This window comes from Canis aureus, chromosome 1, assembly GCF_053574225.1.
Source record: "Canis aureus isolate CA01 chromosome 1, VMU_Caureus_v.1.0, whole genome shotgun sequence".
In the NCBI taxonomy this organism is placed as follows: domain Eukaryota; kingdom Metazoa; phylum Chordata; class Mammalia; order Carnivora; family Canidae; genus Canis; species Canis aureus.
In genome coordinates this window covers 50,408,128-50,430,697 of record NC_135611.1, presented here as the reverse complement: position 1 = coordinate 50,430,697, position 22,570 = coordinate 50,408,128, and the positions used below count along the sequence as shown (strand labels likewise).

Sequence of the window (22,570 nt, the reverse complement as noted above, 5' to 3'; positions counted from 1 at the left end):
TGCAACAACCCCTAGTACAAATTTTAAAACCTCTCTGAGGACTCTTTGATTTACCTGTCTTTTTCAAAGGAGACTTACGGCCAAACCAGACTTCCAGCAGTCTTCTAGTTTGCACAAACTCACATAGTCTGATATTCCCACCTCTTAAGCCAGAGATGATAATGATGAAGGTGGTGATGATGGTGATGATGATGATGATAACAATGATGACAAAATAATAATGATTATGATCACAGGAAGCAGGAATTTAGCATTCAGATGCACCAGGCTTGCATTAGTCCTTTGTCCCTTTATCTTACTGACTCACACCAACCCTTTGAAGTATATACCACATTCATCACACTCACAGATGGGCAGAGACTGAGTTTGGCCACCTGTCCAATTACACAGTAAGAAAAGAATGAAGCTGGGGCTTAACTCAGGCATGATGATTTCAAAGCCCTGCTCTGAACCACTTCTGATACAGACATCTCTGAATGTTTGCTTAAAATATTTCACCATATAGGGGCACCTGGGTGGCCCAGTCGATTAAGCATCTGCCTTCAGCTCAGGTCATGATCCCAGGGTCCTGGGATGGAGCCCCATGTCAGGCTCCCCGCTCAGCAGGGAGATTGCTTCTCCTTCTCCCTTTGCCAGCTGCTCCCCATGCTTGTGTTCTCTCTCTCTCTCTCTCTCTCTCTCTCTCTCTCTCCTCTCTCTCAAATAAATAAAATATTTTTTTAAAAATTTTTACCATATAAACGAAAACCATGGCCCCCTCTTGAGCCATACATTGGCTATCAAGCCAACATTTTACCTTGCTAATACAATTTGGAAGATATCTAGGAAAACGCAGGAAATTGCTGGTTTTAGCCATCTAATACGTAAGGAGACTTGTCCCATCCCACTCCCACCCCCACTGCACACACACACCATCCGTTCCCTTGATGGGCGAACAATAAGCAAGCACAGAGGCCTATGCAATTAACCTAATTGTTACACTGCCCTAGATGAAACACAGCTAATCCCATGTAAGGGCAATAATGCTGAATCACAACAAAACCGTCACCTCCTAGCAACACAAGGCCCTGCTTTGTAGCTCAATGACTGAAGTCATAACAGAGAAGTTCATCCAACTAACCAAGGGAGCTTGTCCCCAAACTCCCCTGAACCTCACATTCCCCCAGCTGTCCTTAAAGCTTCAAATCCACATCTACTGACTGCAAATCTCCAGAGTGTGAGCCCAAGAATGTATATTTTTGAAAAATCTCTCAGTGATCCTGAAGCAGGGGCTTCTGACCACTGCTCACAATAAATTCCAGATGGATTTGAACAGCAGTTTCAAAGACACTCCTAGAGGATGCTAAGCCAAGAGGTGCTCATGTCCTTAAAAAGGGCTTGGTAACAGTCCTTTTCACCAGGAACTGGTAATTGAAAGCCTAACACAAACTGTCACTTGGGCACAGATAGCCCACTAGAAGGATGTTCCAGGGCTGTGTTTCTTGGTTTCCCAGTATCCGTGAGAGCTGTCCCAGTGATGTGGGTCTCTGGCTGTCCTTCTGTGTGGATCTAATGGGTGAAGTCAGGAAACAAGAGTAACTGATGTGAGGGTGTGGGCCTACCCAGTGCCCTCTTGGTGGCTCTGTCTTGCCCAAGAGGAAAGAATCCCAGAAGTGTATGGTGTAAGGGGGGGCACTTAGAGATAATAAGGGCAAAGAAGAGGCATTGGCTTTAGCAGCTGGGGTCTCACTCATGTCCTTTCTAGGACCATTTCAACAGGCCACATGGCAGCAAGAGCCAGACGGGTAGCAGGGATGGCAAATAGCAAAAGAAGAGGCAATCGGTTGTGAAGGAAGCAAGAGACTAAGGGGTTCCATGGTGCTGGCAGGGCAAGCAAAGCTTTCTCCCCCTCGCCTGTTGGCTGCAAGTTGCTGTAGGACTGCTCACAATCTTGTCATGACCTTCAATCCCTTAGTCCTCTTCGTAGCAGGTGACATCTAGTGAGACCAGTTGTAGTCACAGGAGCATGGATATGAAATCAGAGAGCTCTCGGTTAACATTCTGATTCTGCGGCTCACAGACTGTGTGACGTTGGGCAAGTCCAGTAGGTTCTCGAAGCCCGGTTCCTTTAGCAGAAACAGTTGAAACAAAGCCTGCCTTTCGGGGAGGCTGCGATTGCCGAATCAAAGATCGCCATAAAGTCCCTGACACAGGGAGCATTCTTCCTAATGTAATAGAAAGATTTTCACCGTTTCTTCCTCAAACTCCTTCCCTCCTGGCTCCAGGATCCTAAAGCAGCCGGAATCCCCTCCCTCTGCACCGGTGCACTGCAGACTGCAAACCCACAACCTCGCAGGTGTCCCAGCAAGATTCCTAGACACGGTTCTGTATCAGCCCACCCTCAAGTCATGTTCACGGACTCAGTGGGGAAAGCAGTAAAAGGGCGAGATGGCTGCTTCCTTGAGCATTTGAGGCGTGGAATGCCATATCGTTGATTGGGAAAGGGCTGAAATACGGCTTCTAAGTTATACACAGAACTGCTTAATGCCTGGGGTGGGGATCAGGTGGGGGTGGGGGGATTGGGGAAGGCAGTAACTTCTACCACAAAACAACAACAACAAAAAATACATTTGCCATCCAGGGAGGTTGTGCGATCACCAGAGTGCCAAGTGTGGAAATGGACACACGCGCACAGCACTGTGAGTGAGAGCACAGAGGGACCGTGCGCTGGCTGGGCCTGAGAAAGGGTGTGACATCTCCATCACTGATGGGGGTTCAGCAGAGCCTCGCAGGAGGGGGAGAAGGAGCAGGCGGGGAGGGATAGGAGAGCCAGGGCCCAAGGTCAGGCTTCCCTCTCAGTTTCCCTGGGCAGCAGGCCCCTGAGACACAAATTTACTGCCTCAGATGGAAAAAGGTAAGAAGGCAAGAGAGCCTTCCCTCCCAGGAAGAAGAGGTAGGTGGAGTCCTCCCCAGGGCCTCGTCCTCGGTGCTGTGTGGGAAAAGGATGCTCGGGGAGGCATGCTGGGCAGCATTTTCATTGGCCTGTTTAGAGTGTGTCTGCTCTGAATGTTAGGTCTGAAACCGTAGAGCTGGTGACTTTTTGCGTTTGCATCCCTGTGGGATTATTATACCTGATATTATTATTTCAGTTAGAATGACTTAATACTCACCCTGTCCCCTGACTTGTCTGAAATCTAGTCTCTCGGGTCATGCAGCCGTGATGTATTGAATCATGAGGCACTAAAGCTGTATACAACTTGACATTTTATCAGTTTGTTAAACTCCCTTCTTGTTGATCAGACTCGGTATCCGGTGTTTGTAACAAAATTGTGTGTGTGTTTGTTACGTGGTTGGCTTGATCACTAGCCCCTATTAATTGAGAGATCTACTCTACCATCCCCTAAATGTATAAAATGTGATGAAAATCTAGCCATCTTCCTGAGCTGATTGGTGTCACGGATGCACCCCTCACAGACAAAGCCTAGAACTAGGTCCCTAGGAAGCCAAGGCTCTCTTTTCTCAGATTCTCTTAGCCCTGCTCCTTGGCCGGACCATTTTGTCTATCTTGTTCTTGGCTTCCACATAAAATATGGCAGGGCTTGTTCCCCAATAACCAGAGTGGATAGGAAGTAGGGAGTTGCAGCCACCAGAAAATGTGTGGTGAGCCTCCACTGAGGGGAGCCACTGTCAGCCCTCCAATGAGCCTTTACTGAGCACTCGCTGTGTATCAGGAGATACAGAGGAAGCCCTAGATTGGATTATTAATGAGCACAACACCCAATGACCTATCATCCAAGCCAGGATGCTTCTGAGACAGAAGGGTATTTTAATAATTTTGCTAGGACAGTAGATATGTATCAGTTTTATCCTAGATGTTCTAAAAGATAGGTTTTATTACTGGGGTGTCCAAAGCCCAGCGGATTAGGAAAGGACTGCCATGGAAAAGGTAGTATGTTCCTCACAGATCCCAAGAGGAGGGGCCAGTGACGCCCTGCAGGGCCCCTCAGGAAAGCACCGGGGCTGGTCAGGAGGCAGAGGGAGCAGGGAAAACACAGACAAGAGCCTCTCCTGTGGTTTCCATGGGAAGGAATGGGTGAGGCAGGGGAAACTGGCTTTGGATCGGCTGGTTTGAATGATTTCAGGGGGCTCTGGGGTACAGGAGGTGTCCCTAGTTGTTGGGTACCTGGCCCAGGTATGATTAGCACAGGGGAATGGGGGCCAGGAGTGCGAGAGCCCGTTAGAGGAGGTAGCTCGGAGTGTGGGCTCTGGATTGGTTGGTTTTCATGGGAAGGGCATGATGGAGTGGTTTACTGTCTCTGGGACCTACCGCGCCCTGGGAGGGCCAGTCCCTCTGCTGTCAATGTGACCCCACATGTCAAAGCATCAGAATAAAACAATATCTGATATACAAGGCAGACCGGGACCTGTGGTCCCCCTAGCAATACAAGAAGTTTGTCCTCTGTGCCCACTCCCGCCACCCCTCTCAGGACCTCATCCTGCCTGTTGGCCTGCCCAGGGCTCTTCTCCCCCTCAGCATCGTGGGAAAGCCTCCCATCCCTTTGCAGTATAGTCCATTCTTAGCCCAAGAAGTGCCAACATCAGGCTCCAGACCCTGACTGGCCCCTAGAATGAGTGATAGAAGCTTCAGTATTTGCAATGCTATAGAAACTGTATATGCATTTAAAATCAAGAAGAGGTGTGCTTTCCCCCCATACACAAAATTCTTCAAAACCCAGAGTCTGTAAAGGAAATGCTGACAAAGAAAAACCTTGAAGGTGAAACCAGAAATTGCTGCTCTAGCTTGTTCCCTTCCCCTCTCTTATGAATCAAACCTCCTCACCTACCTCCCACTCCGCTGAGATGATACTGCCAGCAGCCTGGCAGATCCATCTCCGCTCGCTCTAGTGTGCAAATGGTTACACAAGGAGTTTTTCTTACTCCTCCCAGATGTGCAGTCTGCGGTACCCTATCAGAAGGGACCTTGGGCTAGGGGTGCCGGTACACAGCCGATTGGGAGCAATCCTCATGCATACCTGGTGGACTTCAAGTCATACTCAGCCCCTTCTTGTTCTGTGTGCTCTGGGGATCAGAAAAGAAGACAGAGAAAACTAGTATTTGGAGAGGATATTATCTCTCTTAGCATGCCATGATTTTTATGCTTCTTTGCTGAAAGATCAAGCATATCAATATAAATCCAATTTTCTGGTTCTTAATTACCCTTCAGTAATGTGCTATTGATAGTCTCTGAGGCTTCTTGAAGTTAATCTCTGGATCTTTTTCTTGGGCAGAGCATAAAATCCTTTGTCAAAATAAATGTTTTATTCCCCCAGCTGAAAATGGTTTTTTTGATTTGAAGGATTGTGTTTATTTGAGAGAGAGTGCGTGAGTGGGGGGTGGCAGGAGGAGGGCAGGCAGAGGGAGAGGGAGAAGCAAGCAGACTTCCAGCTAATCAGGGAGCCTGAGGTGGGCCTCGATCCCAGGACCTTGAGATCACGACCTGAGCAGAAGGCAGACACCTAATGGACTGAGCCACCCAGACGCCCCTTGAAAGTGCTTTGATTTTGGCAACATGTCAAACCTTTACATATGCACATGCACAGAGGCAGAAACTTCCACCCAGGAGAATTCTGCTGAGTAATCTTCATAAGAAGTACAGACTCCTCTATAAGAATATATCTCAAGGCTATTTAGACTAATAAGGAACCACCCACATTTTGTGACTGAGGAAATTGGATGCATTCAAACCCTGTAAAACAATAAAAACTAAAATTCTATACACACACCCAAACATCTACAAATGATATGGGGAAAGGTGCATGATGTATTTTAAAGGAAAAAAAATGGGTTGCAAAAAATAATATGTATCATAGATGTAGAATTTTTAAAAGACTGAAAATATATACATAAAAACATAGACAGTGATTATATCTGGTGAGGGATGGCAAATGATTTCTATCATTCTTTAATCCTTTTCTTCATCTCTCAAAATTTTCTTAATGAATATGTACATTTTAAAATGAGGTTTTTTTGAAATATACCTTTAAATAGTGATTGCAATCATGTAATAGTAGCAAAAATGAGAAAATTAGAAACTTACTTTACTGTAATTTCCACATGCATATTTAAAATAATATTTGGGCTTTAGTATGAACATTAAACACATTATATATGTACATACGTAATATAAAGCAATATATCAAGCACATGCAATTTAAGGAATAATAATTTTCAAGAAATAAAGTGAACACACATGCATCCCACCCACCATAAGAAGCAAAACTTCAAACAAATCTCTGACATCTGGCTGTGAGCTTGTCACCAGCCCACCTCCCTCATGCCCAAGGAGACCCCTGCCTCACCTTGTATCTGAATCACCTTTTTTTTTTTAAGACTTTATTTTTCTTTTTTAGTTTGAGAAAACGAGGCAGAGAGCACAAGCAGGGGGAGGGGCAGAGGGAGAAGCAGACTTTCCACTGAGCGTGGAGCCGAACATGGGCCTCCATCCCAGGACCCCAAGATCATGAGCTGAGCCAAAGGCAGACCCTCAACCGACTGAGCCACCCAGACGCCCCTGTGAATCACCGTCTGTGTGTCTTTAGATTTTTAACATGCGTGTATGTTTTCTTACTATCTAGTTGAGTGTTTTTAAAAGCACAAATACTATCTTATCACAAATTTGTGTTTCAACTTTATATGAAAGAAATCATGTAGTTTTTGCAACTTGTTTTATATTCCTTCAACATTATGTTTTTGACATCCAGTGTGTTGACGTGTATTCCTGAGCCCGTTCATTTTCAAAGATGTGCAGTGTTTCATGGTTATAAATATGCCACAATTTGTATTTCCAGTGAATTGTAGATGGGCACATTGGTTGTTTATATTTTCTTGCTGTTATAGCCAGAATGCTATAGACATTCTTGTAACCACCTATCTCCTGGAGCCGGAATTCTTAATGCATGATGCAAGAGAATTCAGGGGTCCATAAACCTGGATGGGGAAAATTTCATTGTGTTTTCATTAACTGCTCACTAAAATTCAACAGTTCCTTCCATTATGAACAGTGACCACAAACTACAATAATTTTAGCACTACCTGTGGCTCAATCCAATAGAAGTTATTTATGTTTTCATATCAAGTTATAGTTGTTACAGATATCCTAAAATATCAGTTATGCTCATTACTTATGCTAATGGTAATTTTACATCAACCACTAGATCCTGCTAACTCATTTGTTAGCAACAATAAAACGCATACAGTACTTTGTTTAAAAAAGTATCATTTAATAACCGTATTTCATGATAGTTTGCAGTCTTCAAATTTTATATTTTGCAGTTTAAAACACTGATAAGTCCAAGGACTGCCCAAAGGAACCAGGGCACAAAAAAAGAAAAGCTAAGAACACCACTCTAGACCAGGGGCAGGTATATAGTAATGGCCCTTGATAAATAGATGTTCACACCCTACTCCCTGGCCCCTGGGAATATGGTACCTTACCTGGCAGAAGGGACTTTGCAAATGTGATTAAAAGGTGATTCCTGGGACACCTGGGTGGCTCAGGGGTTGGGCGTCTGCCTTTAGCTCAGGGCATGGTCCCGGAGACCCAGAATCAAGTCCCACATTGGGCTCCCTGCATGGAGCCTGCTTCTCCCTCTGCCTGTGTCTCTCCTCTCTCTGTGTGTCTCTTATGAATAAATAAATAAATCTTAAAAAAAAAAAAGAAAGAAAGAAAAAGAAAAATGTGATTCCTAGGGACACCTGGGTGGCTCAGTGGTTGAGCATCTGCCTTCAGCTCAGGGCGTGATCCCGGGGTCCTGGGATGGAGTCCCATGTCAGCCTCCCCACAGGGAGTCTGCTTCTCCCTCTGCCTGTGTCTCTGCCTCTCTCTGTGTGTCTCTCATGAATAAATAAATAAAATCTTTTTTTAAAAAAAGGTGACTCCTAGATGATCCAACAGGGTCCAATCTAATTGCATGAGCTCCTAAAAGAAGGGAACCTTTCCCAGATGAAATCAGAGAGGTGGGGTAGAAGAAGAGGCAGGAGAGATTCAAGCATGAGAAGGAGGCCACCACTGACTGCTATTATTGAGGAAGGGAGCCAAGAGTTAGGGAACGAAGGCAGCCTCTAGATCCTGAGAATGGCCCCCCATTTGGCAGCCAGCCCAAAAACAAATGCTCAGTCCTGTAGCTTCCCGCAGCTGAATTCTACCCATAGACGATAAGTAGCTGAATGAACATGACAATTCAATAAAGCTTTGTTTACAGCATAGTGGCAAACCAGACTTGGCCTATGGGCCATGCTTTACCAACTCTTTCTCTAGATTATAGTTCACCTCACACCACTGTGAGTACCAACCTACTTGCAATCGTTTCTGCCACTTTATACTTTCTATATTTCTGTACTTCCATTTCTTGCCTTCTTTTTGACTTTGCTTTCCCCGTTAATTCTACTTTTTCCTTGTTTAGAAGCAAAATACTCTCTCTTTTCTTTTAATGCTTACACTAGAAATTTAAACATATCTTAATGTAACAAAGTCAATGACCCTCAGCCCAAATATTATAAGCACCTTAGAGCCACTTAATTCTTTTACTTATATGCGACTCTTGCCCAGCATTTTAGTTCTACCTTGATATATTTTTTTTACCTTGATATTTTTGAACCTATAAATTGAACATGATTTTGATAGTTTCATATAGTCAATATTTGTTTCGATTTACCACACAGTACCATTTTCCTTGCTCACAGTTGCTTCTTGTGACTCAGGTCTTCCTTTGGACTTTATCCTATTGGTTGTGCCTTTCGTGAAGGTCTGTTGATGAGAAATATCCTGTATTGGGGCACCTGGGTGGCTCAGTTGGCTAGGCGTCTGCCTTGGGCTCAGGTCATGATCCCAGGACCCCATGTCAGGTTCCCTGCACAGCGGGGAGCTTGCTTCTCCCTCACACTCTGCCCCTCCCCCTGCTTGTACTCTCTCACTCCGTCAAATAAATAAATAAGAATCTTAAAAAAATAAAATAAAAAGGAAAGAAATACCCTGTATCATGTTTGAAAGGATTTTTATTAATACTTATTTTGAAAATTAATCTTGCTTGTATATAATTCTAAGTAGACTAGTACTCTTTCAGTACTCTGTGGATATCATACTGTCTGCTAGCATCCATGGGTTGAGAAATCTGCCATCAGAATAATTGTAATTTCTTTGTAGTTAATCTATTTCCTTTGCCTCTCTGTCTTCAATACCGTTTCTCCTGCCTGCTCTCTGTTATCTTTGTCCAGGACTCTAGAGAAGTGTTGTACCCTCTCTCTCTGTCCCCACTAACTCCTACTCTCCTTTTCATATTTTTTGACCGTTTGCTCTCTGATCTGCAGTCTATGTAATTTCTCCAGCTTCATCTTCCAGTTCACAAATTCTCCTCTCATTTGTATTTCATTTGCTATGTAATTCAACTGGGTTTCTAATTTCTAATCATTGGTTTCTTTGTGTTCAGAAAAAATACAACAAAGAAATATGTTTTTTTTTTCAAAGCTGCCTCGTTAGTTGTAATAGTCTCTTACGTCTTCACCAAACTTCTCATGCTTTTATTCCTTTGAGCATATCAAACACATTTATTTTGTACTCTGTATCTGATCACTCCAATATCTACAGCCTTTGCTGGTTAGCTTCTTCAGTTTTGTATTTCTGCCACTTTCACTCATGATAATTCGTTTTTTCCTGCACTAGATAACTTTTTTTTTATTGTGATCTTGGGCTCTTTGGAACTTTATTTGGGTAATTTTTTTGGAAGTTTGGTTTTTTGAAGTGCATTGTTTTATGGAAAATAGTTTTGCTCCAGCCAGGTTCCTGGGTATGCTACCAGAGTAACCAGAGTATTTAAAATTAACTTCTTGGCTCAGGTTATTTATTTAGCTAATCAGTAATATGAATTCCTTTCAAAAATCTTGTGTATGAGGCTTAGTGATTAGGAATTTTCAGGGAGACTTTGTCTCTCCAACCTGACTCACCAAAAAGCTGAAGGCAGCACACAGCCTTATTAATTATTTATCAATTCTCTCTTCTGGAAAGATTTTTTCCCCCTAATCCATCAGGTGAAGATGTCACCCCTTGGGAGTCTAGGTTGTCCCTGTGTAATTGGAAAATTTAATTTCATCTTCCACCCTGCTGTGGCCCAAGTTTTCTCCATCTATACTCTCAGGGCCTGTAAAGACCCAGACTCTGGGCTGCCTGAGACCAGGAAAACAGCCCCATCACAAACCCCAGATTCCTCCCTCCCTTAACCAGAAGGATCTTCTCTTTCTTGTTCCAGCCACCAAGGATTTCCTTTATGTTTCTATCAGATCAGCCATGCATTAAGCAGCGATTTTCCTTCCATATTTCATCCAACATCTTTAGATGTATAGGCCAGGGAGAAATTGCACTTAGTGGACAGTGTGCCATACTGCTGAAAAGCAGCATTTTGAAATAAATTTTTAGTAAGTAACATTACCTATTTCTCTCATCCAGACACTGCAGTAAATAATTGTAAAGCATTGCTTTAGAGTTACAAGCTCCTGGACCTTAAAAAGAAAATCTTGGAACATATGGCTGGGGGATGTATTTGCTGTGTATCACTGAGGATTAGGCTCCCCTATGAATCTGAGCTGATTGGAAGATGTGTACTTAAGATCCAAACCTACTCACTAAATCTTGCAACCGATCTCATTAACCGCGGCTTTATCACACTGTACACTCAGCCACGAGTGGCCTGTAAATTGTCCCAGATCCAAAGGAAGTTCTCAATACCTGTAGTTGTTCTTAGCCATTAAACTTACTCTGTTATATCCTAATGAAGTATTAACAAATCAGATGACACCCTCTGAGTTATAAAGGAAGTTTCCTTTGTGAAGGGGATTTCTCTAATGCAAAGAGATTTGCTTCACTGCAAGGATCACCATTAGGATGCACCCCATGTGCCCCACCTGGTTCTGGGGGCTTTATTCCCAAATGATTATCATGTTAGCATCTTTGTGGATTATGTCATTTCTTCATTCACTGAGCTAACATTTACTGAGTGCCTATTGAGTGCCTCCTAGGTACCAGGCACTATGCCAGATACTGGAGATGTGAGGAGGACACAAACGTGATCTTGGCTCTGGGCAAATTCACTTTCTATTGGAAATAACAGAAATAGAAACACTAATTACAATAAAAACCACTGAATGCTGCAAATGAGGTATAAGCACAGTTACTTATGTCCTGATGAGCACCAGGTGATGTATTGAAGTGTTGAATCACTACATTATACACCTAAAATTAACACAATTCTGTATGTTAACTCCACTAGAATTAAAATTTTTTAAAATTAAAGTTATTTGCCTCATGATACATTGTTCTTTTTTGAGATATAATTGATAAGTAACATTATATTAGTTTTAGGTGTACAACATAATGATTCGATATATATACATATGTATAATGATTAGCACTGATGTAGTTAACACCCATCACCATACAGAGATACAAGATTTTTTCATCTCATAAGACCTTTTAAGATCTACTTTCTTTGCAACTTTCAAATATATAATCCAGTGTTGTTAACTACTTTCATTCCCAAATCCCACCTCTGGCCACCATCAATCTGTTCTCTGTATCTGTGAGTTCTGGTTTAGATTCTACATATAAGTGAGATCATATAGTATTTGTCTTTCTCTCTGACTTACTTCACTTGGCATAATGCCCTCAGGGGGTATGCATGTTGTCACAAATGGCAGGATACTGTTTTCCATAATGGCTGCACCAGTTTACATTCCCACCAACAGTGCACAGGAGCTCTCTTTGCTCCACATCTGCCAACACTTGTTCTCTCCCGTCTTTTTGTAATATCCATTCTAACAGGCATAAGGGGACATCTCATCGTGGCTTTGATTTGCATTTCCCTGGTGATGAGTGATGTGGAGCACCTTTTTATGTCCCTGTAGGCCATTTGTATAAATTTCTTTGGAAAAATGTCTACTCAGATCCTCTTCCCATTTTTTAAATCAGATTGCTTGGTTTTATTGTTATTGACTTATCTGAGCTCTCTATATATTTTGGATATTGACCTCTTATCAGGTATAAGATTTGCAAATATCTTCTCCCATTCAGCAAGTTGCGTTTTCATTTTGCTGGTGGTTTCCTTTGCTATGCAGAAACTTTTTAACTTGATGGAGTCCCACTTGTTTATTTTTGCTCTTGTTGCCTTTGCTTTTGGTGTTTTTACTAAGACTGAAAAAAATTAACATTTTTTAAGTATTTAGAATCTGACAGTGAAATGCTAAAAGTTGGATTCATATGTGGGGTGAAGGATTCTACTCACTAGATTCTGCATCTTCTCTAGGTACCTCACGGCACCAGGGCGATCAGAGGATGCATACTAACTGAGGCTGTATCACTCTCACCACCTAGAAAACCTGCTAAGCATGATGGTGCTTGACAGAGTTTGATTCTCAAAGCGTAATGTTATCTGTGTGTGAGCATCTCTGGTTTGGGTTTTCCAAAAAAATTCCTTCAGGTTTTCCAAAAAAATTTTAATATTTTATTTATTTATTTGAGAGAAGGAGAGAGCGAATATGTGCACACACAACTGGGGGTCGGGGTGCAGATAAAGAAGCAGACTCTGCTGAGAAGGGAACCCAATGCAGGCCTCGATCCTGGGACCCTGGGATCATGACCATTGCTTAAGGCAGATGCTTAACCAACTAAGCCACCCAAGCACCCCCAGGCTTTCCAGATTCTTACATTTGATGAGCATTGATGCTGCCATATACGATTTAAGCATCCTGAACCTGGCACTTGACCTTTAGTAATTACTCAGAGACTTCATCTGCAAAATAAGTTTGGTATCTATTAGAAACCCCGCTGTTTTCTCTAGGTTATTGGGAGGAGCAACTGAAATAACAAAAGTCAAGTGTAAAACATTATAAGTTTGTAAAGTTTTATCATTATTATTATGAGTATTATCAGAGTATTAGAGCATTTAATGATATTTGATTTCTTCACTAATTTATATTTGAAGTTAGTTTTAGTAGTTTCTTAACTTAAAAATTGCTCTGGAAATATTTTTAAATAGTTATAAGTAAATAAAGTGACTTGCTTGCTCATGTTAATTTTAAGGCATAGCAGAAAAAAATTTTTGAATAAAATAGAGGCAAAAATGGAGGGATTCTGTTTGGATTAACATGTTGAAATCTTTGTAAATATAGACCTAGACCACAAGTTTCTTGTACTGAATCCAAAAATGTACCAATCCTTTTTCTGCACATGTCATTCAGTCCTGAAGTAAGCAGAAGAGACGGCAGTGTCTGAGTGATTAGACAGGAACAGGATGAGTATCTGTGTGGTTGCATGAAACCCCTCCTCCACTTTGTGCAGAGAGTCAGGAATAAGTCAGTCCCGTAACAATAATAATATTAGCAAACATTTCTGAGAGCTTGCCTGAGGTATTCATATTATACACGTTCCAGATGCTAGTTCCAAGCCTTTAAAGAAATTCCGTCAATCCTTTTCTTTTTTTCTTTTTTAATTTTTTATTTATTTATGATAGTCACAGAGAGAGAAAGAGAGAGAGGCAGAGACATAGGCAGAGGGAGAAGCAGGCTCCATGCACCGGGAGCCCGATGTGGGATTCGATCCCGGGTCTCTAGGATCACGCCCTGGGCCAAAGGCAGGCGCCAAACCGCTGCACCACCCAGGGATCCCTCCGTCAATCCTTAATACCCCCCAATGCACTAGGCATTGTTTATTTCCATTTAAGAGATGAGAATTTTCAGGTGAGGGAGTATCTGACAGGGTCCCACCTGGATGGAGCTGGGATTGGAGCCCAGGCACCTGTGTCCTGAGCCCACAGTCTTCACCCCTGGCTCTTCCCGACTCCCTCTGCCTTCTATGTCAAGTCGACTTAATTTCCTTCTTCTGGCTCCTATCTCTTCTGTAACAACATTTGGAGCTCCCCATTCTCCAGGTGTGAGAATGAAAGGTAACAAGACATAGAAGGATATCAAAACATCCCCCTTTCCAGCTTTGGGCAACTTTTTAACTCATCTAATCATTGATGTAAAAGAAAAACTAATACACTTGCCTGACAAACCATCGGACAAAGAGGTGTCTGTAGAGCATTTATCAACTTGCCTGCATGTTTAACACCTGATAGATGTTTTTTATTACAGTTATTCAAACAACCAAAGAAAGGATCTCATGCTATAAAATCAAGACATGTTTTCTCAGCTTATAAGCAAAGGCCACATGCCAAGAAAACTATGTTCCGTGCGTGTCAGGCCTTGCCCACCACTTGTCAAGTGAGTTTATGTTTGAGTTTCTTGCCTGAAGGCACTTCCATCTTTAAGAATTTCCTGGACCAGTGTCTCAAGGAACCTACATTTCAACCCCAACACAAAGATCTGAGTTTCAACTCTGTCCATCTTTATTCTGCAGGCCTACAAAGTTGATGAGAAGGCAGCAGAGCAAGCTCGGTGGGAAGAGGCCTCCAAAGAGACAATCAAGAAAACCACCAAGCCCTGTCCCCGTTGCCATGTGCCCGTTGAAAAAAATGGTGAGTCTGGGGTATGGAAAAAGTGAGGATTTGGAGAGTTCTTGGAAAGCGTGAGCCGTGTGGTTATAATAAGCAAGAACTCTTGGAGGATGTGTAACTGAGTAGCTCAGCACTCAGAGAGGTTGGAGCCATTGGACATAATGCAAATCTCACTCTCCCAGGTCAAGTTTCTTAACTGCTTAAGCCCGAAATTCTCTTCTGTCAAACAGCAGCTGCCCCACAATAGTAGAATCATGAGATATCACGCATGGCAGATACTCAGCCAAGTGCCTGGCTTAGACAATCAATAAACACCAATTGCCCTTATTGTTATTAATTATTAATAATATTAGACACTTTTTATCTGGTAAGTTGTCCACCAGCATAGTCAAATATATATATTTGCCCAATATTTCTCAGAGTATCCTCCATGGTATTCTGACATCTAGAGTTATTTGTAGGGAAAGGATTATAAGGTCATTCCTATTGGATGTCCCTCTTGGATAATAACAACACAATTAACTTTTATTGAGCATTTACTGGATGCTTGTCCTAAGTTCCCTACAAATATCAAATCCTTTACCACTCACAGAAATCGCAATATATTCCCATTCACAATATACATTAGCAATTCAGGATTCCTTTCGTAAAGAAATCCGTGTGATTTTGTTTAATTACATGGTTCCCCAATTTTTTGGCCATGAAATTCCTTTTTTTCCCCCTTCACACCAATTTGTATACCTTTGAACACCAGCATGCTCTTTGGGCTTTGGTTTCTCCATCCTTCTGTGGGAGATTTAGAGCCTCATGTTATCGTGACACTTGCCTGCTTCATTAAAATATCCTTTACATGAGTATGTTTCTCAATAAAGCTATTCCTTCTGCCCTTTACCAACTACTCTCTGAATTTTAAGAATGTGAAGTGATCATTTGGAGATGCCTCTGGAAGCTGGGGTTGAGATGCGTTTTAGGAGCCCATGTAGAGGCCCTACGTGGTGTGGGTCAATGGGCTTAGAAACATGGGATCCATACTCTGAACAGTTCTCAACCTAATGACACTCCCTACTGGCACTCCAAGGCCTGGTCTCCCTCCCTGACACACGCAGCCACAGTGATACCTCCTTATAAATAGCTGTGGGGAAGGGAGAGCCTGTCCTCCCCACTCCTGTCCTAATGGACAAAGAGCCCTGTCCTCACTGAGGAACACAGAGGGAGGCCCACTCAGCTCCACGATGGTACGCCCAGGCTTGTGGCTACAGCTCTTCCTCCCGCCTTGAGCTTCCGTGGCACTGGTGTCATGTTGCCTATGGGTGGTCATAGTGGAGCCTCTCTGCCCTGCAGCACTAGCCCACATTCAGGGTTCTGCTTTGGGCCACTCTGATACCTCGCACCAGCCAGCGGCGTACCTATTGCCATCCATCCTAGGAAAGCCATCCCAGCCCAGTGCCCAGAGCCCATTCCGAACGTGAGGTAGAGGCCACAGCACTGAGAAATAAAAGAATGAGATGAGATGAGAAATAACGCAGCACCGGGGACACCTTTCCCCACATTCCCCTCACTGAGCATGAACTGCACCTGGGTGGGAGGCTGCGAACAGCTGCCTCACCCGGCAATCTCAGGATGGGCCTGCGAGCCTCTCTTTCGTCACATGTGTCCTTTAGAAGGTCTTCGTTAATGCAAACAAGAGAGTGCTGACACATCCCTGTGCAGCAGGAACGGTCTCAGCTCAGGCCAAGTCCCTGGCTCTGAAACAACAGTCTCTTAGAAATAAATAAATAAATGGGTGCAGTGAGTCAGTGCATTCCTCTGCGTGCTGGAATGTGCCTGGAAGGTGGGCTGGCACACGAGGTATGAAGAGAGGACATCAGTGGAACCAGGGCAAGAACTCTTCCAGTCCTCGCTGCTTGAGCAGTGCCCTGTGAGCAACGGGAAGTCAGAAAAGATGCAGACTCTTCACGAGGGAGGATGTGCAGTGCTGATAAACATGGGCCAGTGCTCCATTCATTGCACACGGATTTCAAGAATGCAAACCAAATAGTAGGAGACCATTCTGCTATTACCAAAGGTCATGAGCCTTGCTTGTTTATCCCCTGAACACCCCCCACCCCAGAAAAGCACTGACAAATACCCATTGAGTCAAAAAGTAGCTAGTAAAAGGGATCACGCATAAGCAGATATTTGTATTAAAATATAATAGAGAAAGCAAACGAATAGAGCACAAAAGCCGGAGGGCTAAGAGTTGCCTTCCTGAAAGAGGTGATACCTGAGTAGAGAACTGAGGGGTCAGTAGAGATGAGCCTGTCAAGGGAGCCAGAGGGAAGCCTTGGAGGACGGCAGCCCTGCAAGAGCAGGGCGTGGAGATTGGAGATGCTGGGTGTGCAGGAAGCCCAGCGGTTGGGAGTTCCAGGTGAGGCAGGGCAGGAGCAGGTGCAGAAGTGGTGCACAGGATGGAGGGGACATGAAGGGCTGGGACCTGATTCTGTAAGACGGGGAGCCATTGCAGGTGCGACGCCGGGAAGTGATCGGGTCAGACCTGCCTTCGATCAGACCCCTCGACTCCCCACCCCTTGCCCCCACAGCCCTGGCAGGTGGCCCTGACCGAGTCACGTGCTACATGCTCTAGAATGGCTTCCTGATCTGCTATTTCTCTGAAATACCATGATTTACTATACGTGGAAAGCCCTGATTTTTCACCTAGAGATTTTTAACCTATGAGCAGAAAAGCTGAAACCTTAAGCTTATTAATAATAAGCTATTGTTAATCTAAACTGTTTTAGACCATATGACAGACAAACGTGAGCTCTGCAGGCAAGAAAAGCTGGATTCATCATTTCGTTCTCAAAGGACACTCGTGGCCTAGGCCACAGTCCTCTGAATCCCAGAAAGTCCTTCTTCCTGCAGCAAAGCCTCAATGAAAATGAGGCTCATTTCCATTTTAAAGACAGGCTAAGCCTCCACCTGTAATCTTCAGTCCAGGAAAGTGTCTTCCCTCACTTGCACCTCAAACAGATGAGACTCTGCTTCCATTCTCTGATCAACAAGTGCCTGTTGCCTGTTAAGTCTCCCTTTGGGTCGTTCAAGAACTTCTGTTCTCATTAAACCTAATGAAAGACTCGGTGCTGATGGGCAGAGGCTGGACTTTTCGTGGTTTTAGGCATCAGCCAGGGGACTTTCCTCTCATATGAGAAAAGTCATAGTCATAATTTATTTCTTTAAAGGCCCACAAAGTCTGGTGAAGCTGTCAGCAGCTTCTTGCTCGCATTTACTTTTACATTAGCAAAGCTTTTCAAATTAGAATCCCTGGTGCTTCTCCATATCACGGGAGCTAGCATACTGCCTTGCATATATATATCAAGCAACAGGAGAGGGAAAGAAAGTTAATAACATGAATATTCTCTCTCCCTATTTCCTTTCTTCTTATTCTAAAGAGCCATCATGGTTCTAGTTTCTATAATAAGATCTTATTTGTAATGTTAGTATTCCATATCTATGAAGATTTTGGCATAGTAGGAAAACATTGTATTATTTACATCATAAGCATATAATCATTTAATATGTGTTGAAAATTGTACAGTCCTGCAATTGTGTAATCCTAAATGAGATCTAGCAAGATGAAAATATCATAGCTGAGTTTTCCCCTTTATTTTATGCATATTTATAATTTCTAAACAATCTTGAAAACCAACCAAAAAGAAGTAGAAAAGTATGGGATTTTAAATGACCTTAAATTGGGATGCCTGGGTGGCTCAGCGGTTGAGGTCTGCCTTCAGCTCAGGGCGTTAACCCCAGGATCTTGGATCGAGTCCCATGTTGGGCTCCCTGCATGGAGCCTGCTTCTCCCTCAGCCTATGTCTCTGCCTCTCTCTCTGTGTCTCTCATGAATAAATAAATAAAATCTTTTTTAAAAATGCCCTTAAATTATCCTAAAGCAAATACCTTTAGTTATATATTCATAAATATTTTAAATCAGTGGAAGTTCTCATGCCATGTTTCTAATGATAAAAATGAGACAGTACGGAAGCAATTACCTGGAAAATTTGGCAAGAAAAAATGACTTAACAAGATAATTGGTAAAATTGAATAATAGAGCACATCTGATGTTGTGTTGAATTCAAGCAAAGAACTGCTTTTGCCTGAATTATCTAGAAACTGACTGAATTTCTGCACTCCACTGCAGCCGTGATGTCTGAGCCCCAGAAGCAAATAAGAAATGAATTTAACAAATGCGGGAAGAGGAGGTATCCCACAATAAATCCTGGAATAAGGGACCCTTCATTTCATGCTGCAAAAGCCCCATTCTAGGAAAGAACAGATCCTGGTTAAATCCCAGGCTTTACCACTTAGAAGTACTTGACCTTGAGAAAATTCTACAGCGGAGTAACACTCCCACTTACTAGGTGCTTTTGGGGAGTAAATTAGGTAATCCGCCCAGCGTGCCTAGTTTCCCCCATCTGCTCATCTTAAATACCATTTCAAACAGCATTAAGGAATGTATTGTTTCCTAAATACTTTCAGTACTGTTTTCCCAACTCCCATTTCATGAATTTTGCCAAGGCAAGTAACAGTATATGTACTGTGTTAAATTATTAAGTATATTAACATCTCTTTAAAACATGAAACAATACACATTTCAATGAGGAATTGACCCCTGCTTGTGAAAACACAACATCTTTGTCTCTAAATCCCATTTCAGGAGAAGTAAATAGACTCAGATTTATAAATAAAATTTGGGGCAGCCCAGGTGGCTCAACGGCTTAGTGCCGCCTTCAGCCCAGGGTGTGATCCTGGAGTCCCAGATCAAGTCCCACATGGGGCTCCCTGCATGGAGCCTGCTTCTCCCTCTGCCTGTGCCTCTGCCTCTCTCTCTCTCCCTCTCTGTCTCTCATGAATAAATAATATATATTTATATATATAAAAGATATACATTATATATAATATATAAATATTATAAAATATATAAATTTATTTATATTTATATATATTTGTATGTATATTTATATATTAATAAAATATTTAACTTATTTATTTATATAGAATTTGTCCTAGATGGGAGTGGTGAGCTCTACCCTCACTCCTTTCTTAATAGATGCCCTAACTTCAGAATGCCCTGGGATTGTGGGTGACATTCCCTTGGAAAGTCCTTTCTTAGACCAGTGTGTTGGGGCGGGAAGGATGTTCTCCAGATGTTTGCCCGTGTCTTTTGTCTGCCTGCAGGAGGATGCATGCACATGAAGTGCCCACAGCCCCAGTGCCAGCTGGAGTGGTGCTGGACCTGCAGCTGTGAGTGGAACCGGACCTGCATGGGGGACCACTGGTTCGACGTGTAGCCCTGCGAGCAGGCGCCCCACCGCCAGCCAACTTGGAAATGTACAGAGTCCCACAATTTGCTGCTCTTTCTCCAAACTCTCTCTCTTTCTCTCCCCCGCCCCCGCCGCCACATGCACACACACACACACACACACACACAGAGAGACACGCACGCACCCCTCAAATCCCTTCCCAATCCACAAAAACAAAGTTACAGGAGAAGCTCCTGGATCCCTTCCTTGGTGCTCATGAAAAGCAGCACGAAGTATTCTCAGGTGTCAGCCCTCAATACACAGACCCCAGAGCACAGATGGAAAGTGCACTCCACCTTTTGTATGGATTGCCATTCTCCTGTGAATTCCAGTCAGGCTGGATTTAAGGACAGAAAGATTTCTCAGGTTTCATTTCCTGCATTTGACCTTCAGCGAAGATTGGGAAGAGGCCATCAGTGAGGAAATAGATTGGAGAGACCGGTGTCGGGGGTTCTCTGTAAAACCGAGGGCAATGGGTTCGACAACCCTATTCCTGACTTTAGGAGCAATGTTCTTATTTAAATTTTCAGAGAGTATCTGTTCCCAAAGAGAACCCCAGGCATTAGTCAAACTCTGTGTTTACCCCTAAGGATTCTACCTTTATATATTGCATCGGTGTAATATCAACTATGCATAAATCAGCTTGTCAACTAGTGAGAAATTATGAAAGTTAATTTGAATGTTGAAATTATAGAAATCAAAACTTCGTGTGCTTTCATTCCATTTAATTATTTGAGACCTCAGAAAGAAATTGTTTTTCTGAAAGTATTACAAAGTCTATAATTTGATTTTAAACCTTCATTTTGCAGCTTGGAAGAACAAGCTAGTATATCTGGCTTCACTGTACATTTAATGGGTAAGGTGCCTATAGAGGAGACGTTTTTGGAAATGGCTTTATAATGATTCTCAACGTTAACAAAAGTGCAGGGTGTTAAGTGCAGAAGTCTTTAAAGCAGGAGCATGGCGAGGGCTGGCAAAATGAAACCAAGACCGATTCTATCCCAGGGGGGTCAGTGCTCTTTCTGCACCTGCTCTGTCCCCCATCTGCATGCCCCAGGGGCTCTGCTCCCTGAATGGGTTCCTCCAAGAGGAGCTCTTCTCTAGAACAGTGGAGTCACACTAGAATATTTCCTCACATTGACATGGATTCAAATGGAGTGTTCACCAAGTTTTCATCTTTTTTTTTTTTAGACATTCACAACACATCAAAAAAAGATGTGTTTACACTATGCAGCAAACCTCATCTTCTTATAGCACAGTGTACAGATGAAAACCTATAACCACCATCTTCTGTTCTCATTGTCTGTCTTTTCGGGGCTTCTCTTTGTAGACATAGCACCAGAAATCCTTGCTGGGGAAGGAGAGGTAAGGACCTTAGAATATTGCCTGAGAATGTCTGTCCCTCTATCCCTAACCATTCTTCTAGGCTCTGTTTAGAAAATCCAGACTCATGTCAGGAAGCCTTAAAGATCATAGCAAGGAAACGGAGAGCCAATATCTGAGCATTACTGACAATCCCAGCAAATAGCTTCTGACACTGACCTGACAGGACAAATCAGATGGCTCCCTGCCATATGGAACACCCACTATTTTATATTCACTATAACTTTTGGGTTTAGTGATGCTGTCGTGATTGCTTCCCTCCAAACCGGCATGTTGTGTTGGGTGCGTGAAACCCAAACAAGGTTTGCTCTCATGGGTTCAGGCATGATAGAAACTTCTGGGGCTCTCTGCTCCTTTCCTGGTGGTGGTCTTTTTTCTTTTCTTTTCTTTTCTTTTCTTTTCTTTTCTTTTCTTTTCTTTTCTTTTTTCTTTTCTTTTCTTCTCTTTTCTTTCTTTTCTTTTCTTTTTCCAGAATAGAACACTGAAACAAGTTAAGAAAAAAACAGCCTCTGTAAATGAATGGGAATCACAAACCACTATAAATGAACACGTTTGAACATGAAATGTGTAACCAAATGTGAATATATCAAAAGAATAGAAGTAAAATCTTTGCAGAAAAATCTTTATTTTTCTCTGAAATGTGTAAAGGAATATTTGACAACTATGTCTAAGGCTGTACTCAAATTATCAATAAAAGCATCAAAAGAGCTTTGGAGTCCATCTCTGAGGGTAGATTTTCAGTAAATGCTCAAAGTGTGGGAGGGAAGCCCAGGACACCTCGCTCCAGGAGCCTCCCTCTTGCCTGAAGGGATCGCCTGGTGAGGCAACAGGCATTTTTATCTAAAAAGCAAACCATTCAATTAAAAAAATCTAACTGTTACTTTCCTGCTTTATCAGCAAACTTTTCTAGTAAATGTTTAAAACAGAAGTTGAGTCAGGAAAAACTACAAGGATTTTCTCTGTAATGTCATTTCAGAAAAGCTCAGTGACTTTGCATTGCTCTCAACGTGGGTGTGTTGACACTGCATTTCTTTAGAACTGTTTCAGTGGCTGAAATGAGTGACAATGAGCCTGTGTTTGAGCAATCTGGAATGGAACATTCTTGGAGAGCTCCTATCCATAGATTAGGGAAGCCACACACCATGAGGGCCCATTGGTGCCAAACACCACAGGAAATACTCTAAAGAAACACAAAGTTTCTAGGAATGATGGCCCTGGTATTGACACTCATCTCCAGGGTGTAAATTAGAGAGTTGAGATTGTGAATGGAAATGAATAAACACAGATGTGGAACGCTTATTTGAAACACAACAGTAATGTGGGGAAAAG

General features: G+C 42.8%; 1 protein-coding gene across 1 annotated transcript in view; it reads left to right on the top strand.

Annotated features, from left to right (window-relative positions):
• PRKN (parkin RBR E3 ubiquitin protein ligase) overlaps window positions 1-21,949 on the top strand; it is a 1,299,642-nt gene extending 1,277,693 nt beyond the window's left edge. Inside the window, exons 11-12 of the mRNA XM_077899327.1 lie at window positions 14,423-14,540; window positions 19,734-21,949. Coding sequence (XP_077755453.1) covers window positions 14,423-14,540; window positions 19,734-19,846 — 231 coding nt within the window. The 3' untranslated portion in view covers window positions 19,847-21,949. The remainder of the gene's footprint in view (window positions 1-14,422; window positions 14,541-19,733) is intronic.
• Window positions 21,950-22,570: the final 621 nt, after the last annotated feature.